The sequence below is a fragment of the Bombina bombina genome, chromosome 9 (assembly GCF_027579735.1).
Source record: "Bombina bombina isolate aBomBom1 chromosome 9, aBomBom1.pri, whole genome shotgun sequence".
Lineage (NCBI taxonomy): Eukaryota > Metazoa > Chordata > Amphibia > Anura > Bombinatoridae > Bombina > Bombina bombina.
Window position 1 is genome coordinate 73,101,260 of NC_069507.1, and position 8,164 is coordinate 73,109,423.

Consider the following 8,164-nt stretch of genomic DNA (forward strand, 5'->3'; position numbering starts at 1 on the left):
ATTCTATTTTCAATCTGTTCACCACTCTCTTGTGTCAAATAAAAATGTTTTTTCAAAGTAAGTGCTCGAATTAATTTGTTTATATCTACCAAAGTCTGAAACAAATTAAACCTAGTAGTAGGGACAAAACCTAGTCCATAGCCGAGTACTTTAATTTCATCTTTATTTAATTTATAATCAGTGAGATTAATGACATCATAAGTAGAGTCAATAGACTCATCCATTGAATTCAATGTTTTTTCATTTGAAATACATGTATCTTCCATCAAATTTGATATTTGTTTTGGCCCCTCCCTCTCCTTAGTGTATACCTGGGTTGTTGTCTTAAATTTGGATTTCCCCTTGTATTTCGATATACAAGTATACATGTATATCGATTTGCATGGTTCATTGGGGTGATCTGAAAAACCTGATCAAGTATATTACTGTCGGTTTGTTCTTTCTGAGAGCCTGTCTGTTCTAATGCAATTTGATATTTATTTGACATTGGGGGATGGTCAACCTCCTTTGAATTAAAGGATACAGTTTTTGATGTCTGATCTTTGGAGTTTTTTAGTATAGATTTTGGTTGGGCCCCTTGGGCCTGGTAGGCTTCATTATCTGGATTACTATGATCTGAATTACTAGCCTCACCTAAATCTGAACCACTCCAAGTTTCTTTGTCCTTATTTTTATGTTGATTTACTCTGTTAAACCTCCATCTACGTTTACGATCCCTAGATCGATTTCTATTTTGTCTTTGCCAAATATAAACTTTATTTTGACTATAATCTATTTGGTCTCTCATATACTTCTCATGTTTGGATTGAATTAACTCTTTTTTTAATTGTGCTATACTGTCATTCAAAATGTTGTCTAATTCTTTGTAGTTTTTTCTAGCATATTTAAGTCCAATTCTTGTTGTAAAAGAGTGATTTGATCTCTGACTGCACGAAGCTGGGCATCTTTACATTCAATAATAAGTCCTATCAATTTAAAAGAGCAGTCAGAGAGAGAATCGTTCCATTTTTTGATGAATTCCTGGTCCTCTACAGAAAAAGTGGGAAATTTCTTAATTCTAAGGCCCCTAGGAACCATTTGTAGCTTAATATACCGATCAAGGGTCCACTTATCCCATTTCAATCTCAATTCCTTTTTCATTAAATTTTCCATAGACTGAAACTTGTCACTTAGAGGGTTTAAGCTATAATTTTCACAAAAAATATTTTCAAAATCTTTTTCTAATTGATCTAAATTATCAATAGTGGTGAGTGAATAGAATTGTTGGTCCATATTGAAACCCGTTGCTGCTTCCATATTTGAAAGCTGGAAATGAAACTTCACAAAAAATGGTTGAATATATCAAAAAATGGTAACAACAATTGGACTCATTCAGATGGAAGTAAATGTATTGCTGTATATGTGTGTGTACCGCTATACATAAGCTTGAAAAAGCCACTGATCCTATGATGAATAAGAGAATACACATATAAGTATCATAATCATAAAGGCAAAAATGCTTACTTTCTGGGTACTGGAAACAATTGTTCAACCGTGCTGAAGTGTACACTTAAATACTATGTTGTAGCAGTAAGAACAAACACATGCTTTCTTTTTGGAACTGTGAATAGTTATTCAGCTGTGCGCAGAACAAACAGACAGGAGTGGTTAATTTAACAATGCAATTGATTGCATGCTGTCTGCATGTCTGTATTTGCACGTCTGTAAACAATTATTCAAGCATATATAAAGTACAAGTATATTTCATGAAGATAAAAACATATATGAAGAATTCAATACTCATCGTAATCTTGAAAATGACAGAGAAAATATGTATATGTATACTTGTGGAGAAGCTATGACAGAAAAAATCACAACAATAATTTTAAATGCAATATGATATATATATATATATATATATATATATATATATATATATATATACAGTATATGTATGTGTGTGTGTGTGTGTATATACTGTATATATATTGAGTGTATATATATATATAGATAGATAGATACAGTATATATGTGTGTGCAGTGAATGTATATATGTGTGCAGTGTTTCCTAACTTATATTTCAATAGAAAACCATAGTTCATAAGTGTAGAACTCCCTTATTTTTGTGGAGGTTTAGTGCACCTTCAATTTAGCGCTTGAGAAACAGTCGCACCCCCAGAGAAGTCTATTATGTGAAGGATTTAAAGCCCTTAGCTATCCTACATGCAGATGTTTTTGTGCTCCACTTGTAATCTGGGCCAATGTGTTTAACCCCTTACACTATTTTGCCTCTTTAAGTAAAAGCTATTTACAAATGCAAGAAATGTATGTAAGCGTAAAACTGAAACTACGGTATTAATTCTCACTGGCTTATAGGAAACATTTCTGTTGGCGTAAAAGGGATTCACCTCCACAAACCTGGCAAGAAATAATAGTTTATTCAATAAAGTAGAAAAATACACTTATGCATTTTTAAATTCCACTTATAGACAGATTATAGAAAAATGTGTACTGTGTCCATTAAAGCCATGCAGTGAATTTTCCCTTAAAGTGACAGTCTACTCCAGAATTGTTATTGTTTACAAATAGATATTCCGTTTATTGACCATTCCCCAGTTCTGTATAACCAACACGGTAATATTAATATACTTTTTACCTCTGTGATTACCTTGTATCTAAGCCTGTGCAGATTGCCCCCGATTTTATTTCTTTTGACAGACTTATATTTTAGTGCTGACATAAATAACTCCACGGGAGTAAGCAGAATGTAATCTATATGGCACACACAAACTAGTGCTGTCTAGCTGAGAAAAACTTTCAAATGCAGTGACATAAAAGTCAGCCTTCAAGGGCTTAGAAATGAGCAAATGAGCCCACCTAGGTTTAGTTTTTAACAAAGAATACCAAGAGAACAAAGCAAATTTGATGATAAAAGTAAATTGGAAAGTTGCTTAAAATTGCATGCCCTATCTGAATCATAAAAGTTTAATTTTGACTAGACTTTTTCTTTAAAACCTTATAAAGGATTAGCAACACATTTTTGCAAACAAACTTGTAAAACAAAAGACTGCTACAAACATATATACAAGATAATTTCATGGCTCTATAAAAAAAACCCAAAAAAAAAACAACTATTTCTAAGATTTAAATAAATCTTAATATCTCACACTTATATATACTTCTTTTATCATCTTCTATTGATAAACCTAAATAAAGACAAATGTATAAATATTATGTATTATTTGCTTTAAGAATTTGCTATTTGATGTTGTTTTTAGAAGCAGCAATCTATGAAATATTATGGAACATGTTAAAAAAAATGGCTACTACAAAACAAATATATTGTATGTGACATATGTCCAATTATCTATATTGCAGGCAGAGCAATCGTATCTGACAGTAGACAAATATGAGAACGTAACTGCTAAATGGCGCACTGTACATAATGATGCCTCTTGGGAGACAAGGTGAGGAATACACATTTTTATTTGGTGTTTAAATAAACTTTATTCTTTTCTCTGTTAACATTTGTAGCTCAAATACTAATTGTCAGAAAATGCTTTGGGTGAAAACCCTTGGCTGATGTTGTTCCTGGGGCCTTAGTTAATGATATGCAAATTATTATTTTTTACTTATAAAGACTAAAACCTTTGATTTATATTACATGAAAAGCAAGCTAATGTACACAGAGGGGCCGATCTATCAAGCTCCGAAATGGAGCTTGAGCGCCCTTGTTTCTGGCAAGTCTTCAAACTCGCCAAAAACACAAGTTATGGAACAGCGATCACAAAGACCGCTGCTCCATAACCCTGTCCGCCTGCTCTGAGCAGGCAGACAGGAATCGCCAGAATTCAACCCGATCAAGTACGATTGGGTTGATTGACACCCCCTGCTGGTGGCCCATTGGCCGCGAGTCTACAGGGGGCGGCGTTGCACCAGCAGCTCTTGTAAGCTGCTGGTGCAATGCTGAATACGGAGAGCGTATTTGCTCTCCGCATTCAGCTATGTCTTGTGGACCTAATCCGCACTGTCAGATCAGGTCTGCAAAACATTTGTTAAATTGGCCTAATAGGCTAAGCATTGCTAAACTTTTAGTAGGGCACTGTTTTTGTTTCCCTTGACTTTATGTGTGTTATCATCAGTATTATTAATGTTAGTTTATGGCATAGAATCAGATCTGTTGATGATGTAATTTATGACACGCTCTGCACCGTTATTGGTCATTTACTGAATGATGTAATTTCTGATGTCAGGGATCATGTCCTCAACAAAGACAATAGTGGGGAAAATACATTAAGGATCGTTATTTTTAAATATGTAAATGCTTTGGGCATTTCCGATTTCTATTTTCTCCTACAAAATAATAAATATAAAATAATGATAAAATCAATGTTATTGTGTTTCTACATTATAATATCATGGCAAAGTATTTATTTTGATAATTTATGATAAAGTCATTATGCCATCAGATCTGTTAATGATGACATCATTATTGACACCATACATATCAATAATACAATTAATAGTGTCATTTCTATTATAATGAATAATGTCATTAGCAAAACCTAGGGTTTGTGTAGGGACATGTGTATTTGAATTATATCCACAAGCTTTTACATTATGAGTTCTAAATACAAAACTATTATACATTCCTTTTTTTTTTTTTTAGATACTATTGGTATAAAGGAACTGGAAGCCAAAGCAATGCTACAATTGAGTGGCACATCCCTAAAAATGTTGAACCAGGAACGTACAGGATACAATATTTTGGACACTATAAACAGAGCCTCATACCTAAGGTTATCAAACCCTATCAGGGTATTTCTTCTGACTTTGAAGTTTCTCTAATCTGAGCCATATGCAGATACATTTTTTTATATAAAGCTGTTTCATTTGAATGATCCAGGAAAGCTGAGTAGAACAAAAATAAAGTAAAAGTACATTTGTTTATATTTTCTTTGTAATTTATGGGTGTACAGCAAAATAAATACTGCACAGACAATACATATTAATTGGAGAAATTGGAATATAAAATATCTTGAAAGGGACATTATATACAACTGTTATACATATAAAATAACAATAATTAAACCTATTGCATTATTTAGGATTAAAACAGTTACATTTAAATTGCAACAAGGAATAAATTGATATGGCATAGTGTAGTAATCCTTTTTAGACTTATAAAGCTAATGCTACAGTTGTTTAATGGATAGGGGCAAACCTCCGCAAGATTAAAAATAAAAAAAAGTTTTATTAGGCAAAGAAAAAACTGTTTTAAAATGTCTAGAACTAATGAATCATTTGTAAAATGTCTAGTAGCTTTTATAGAATGCAAGAACAAATTGAAGGTTAACAAAATACCTTGTAATTAATCTTTTATTGTTTTTTTCCCCGTGAATATTTTTAAACGATTGTATATTTTTTATAGTCATTTCCATACTAAGAACACTGCATAGTTTGATGATGTTTTAAATCCTGTTGACATAGCAGAGGACAGCTTCCATTATTGAACTAACACAATTGTTACTTTTGGAAATAAAAAAAGATTGTGTCATTTGTATTTTATTTTTCTACTACTTAAAAATATAAAACAAATATTTACATCTTTTGTTGTGTAGTGTTTTGTTTGCTATTAAGTTGTACCATCATTTAGTAAATTATTATAGTTTGTGTTGTAACAACTATTGCTACCATATTGCTAACATATTGATTTCTTTTAAAGAATTGTTTACAGACCTTTTAAGGAGAAACATTGTAGCATAATGTTTGGATAGGTGGTTCTTTAAAGGGACAATAAACCCAAACATTTTCTTTTGTGATTCAGACAGAGAATACAATTTTAAACAACTTTCCAATTTACTTCTATTATCTAATTTGCTTTATTCTTTAGATATCCTTTGTTGAAGAAATAGCAATGTACATGGGTCAGCCAATCACACGAGGCATCTATGTGCAGCCACCAATCAGTAGCTACTGAGCCTTTTTAGATATGCTTTTCAGGAAATAATATCAAGAGAATGAAGCAAATTAGATAATAGAAGTAAATTAGAAAGTTGTTTAAAATTGTATTCTCTATCTGAATCATGAAAGACAAATTTGGGGTTTAATGTCCCTTTAAAGACTGTATTTGTTTTAAAGGGGCATGAAACACAAAGTTTGTTTTTCACAATTTAGATAGAAATAAATGGGAAAGTTGTTTAAAATGGTATGCTCTATTATCAGATTTTCCTCATTCTCTTGTTATCCTTTGTTCATGAAGCAACATTGCACTACAATGAGTTAGTGGAAAACATAAGGTGAACCAAAGACATGAGGCATATATGTGCAGCCACCAATCAGCAGCTAGCTCTCAGTATGGCATTGCTGCCCCTGAGCCTACCTATGTATGCTTTTCATCAAAGGATACCAAGAGAATAAATCAAATTAGATAATGAAAGTAAACTGGAAAATTGTTTAAAATGGAATGTTCTGTCTGAATCCTGATAGTTTAATTTTGACTATATCTGTCGCTAGGTAAGACTTTTTAATCAAATTTGTAAAAACAGGGGGTGCAAAACAGAAGAGGAACACTCCTTGTGCAATACAATTTACAACAATTCAATAAAAAAGTTAAAATACACTCACAAGTGTAGTTGTACAGAAGTATAAAATCAACAGGTTCTTGTATCCCAGCAACAGCGTTTCTCAGATACAGGACGGTTTAACATGTGACATCATCACCCTCAATGTCTATATATAACGCTCCTGTGGTCCGGACCTCTCACAAGACAGTCAGCTTAGTGGAAAACCTTGACGTGTACTTTTAGAAAGTATATAGAGGAAATAACACCAATATATAACCAGTTGAAATAACATGAGATTTCAGATATAAGCATCAAAACAACATAATTCTAAAAAAAAGGACATTAAAGGGACACTGAACCCAAATTTTTTCTTTCGTGATTCAAATAGAGCATGCAATTTTAAACAACTTTTTAATTTACTCCTATTATCAATTTTTCTTCATTCATGCTTTCTTTATTTGAAAGAGAAGGCATCTAAGCTATTTTTATGGTTCAGGACCATGGAAAGCACTTGTTTATTGGTAGGTGAATTTACCCACCAATCAGCAAGAACAATACAGTGTGTTCACCAAAAATGGGCCGGCATCTAAACTTACATTCTTGCATTTCAAATAAAGATATCAAGAGAATGAAAAGAATTTGATAATAGGAGTAAATTAGAAAGTTGCTTAAAATTGCATGCTCTATCTGAATCACAATAGAAAAAAATTTGGGTTCAGTGTCCCTTTAAAAACCATATTACAATACATTATAATTCAGGTGATTTTTTTAAGTCATTTCAACCACAATGTTTATAAGTAATACCTTTCAAATTAATAAATGAAATAATAGTATAATATACGTTATATAAATGAAGAACAAAGAAAAAGTATAATTAATATTTTGGGGTGTTTATAGGGATTTTCACTGGAGTTTCACAGCTCTTTACAAAAGCAAAATGGACGCATCCAAAGCAAATGTAAAATATGACAGCTAATAAATTCAATATTAATGTTGACTGGTTACTCAACTATTAATATACATTGATAATGTGTGTGCAGTTTATAGTATTGAATAATTTTGAGTTTTTTTTTATAATTAACATATTTAACATAGTCAAAATTAAATGTTTATGATTCAGATAGGGCATGCAATTTTAAACAACTTTCCAGTTTACTTGTATCATCAAAATGCTTTGTACTCTTGGTATTCTTTGTTGAAAGATACTGATTTCTAAGCCATTGAAGGCCGCCTCCTATCTCAGTGCATTTTGAGTGCCATTATATATAGCATTGTGCTCAGTCCCGTCAGCACTGATTGGTTAAATGTAAATCTGTCAAAAGAACTGAAATAAGGGGGCAGTCTGCAGAAGCTTAGATACAAGGTAATCACATAAGTAAAAAGTATATTAATATAACAGTGTTGGTTATGCAAAACAGGGGAATGGGTAATAAAGGAATTATCTATCTTTTGAAACAATAAACATTCTGGGGTGGACTGTCCCTTTAATATGCACCAGTCCTGTTTTTCAGATTATGCTCTATTTTCTCAACAAAGGATACCAAGGGAATGAAGCAAATTTGATAATAGAAGTAAATTGGAAAGTTATTTAAAATTGTATGTTCTATCTAAAGCATGAA

The 8,164-nt window shown here is 32.0% G+C and overlaps 1 protein-coding gene across 1 annotated transcript in view; it reads left to right on the forward strand.

The window, feature by feature from the left end:
• Positions 1 to 5,014, forward strand: part of ASAH2 (N-acylsphingosine amidohydrolase 2) — a 123,056-nt gene extending 118,042 nt beyond the window's left edge. The window contains exons 19-20 of the mRNA XM_053692903.1: positions 3,358 to 3,446; positions 4,649 to 5,014. Of these exons, the coding sequence (XP_053548878.1) occupies positions 3,358 to 3,446; positions 4,649 to 4,832 (273 nt within the window). The 3' untranslated portion in view covers positions 4,833 to 5,014. The remainder of the gene's footprint in view (positions 1 to 3,357; positions 3,447 to 4,648) is intronic.
• Positions 5,015 to 8,164: the final 3,150 nt, after the last annotated feature.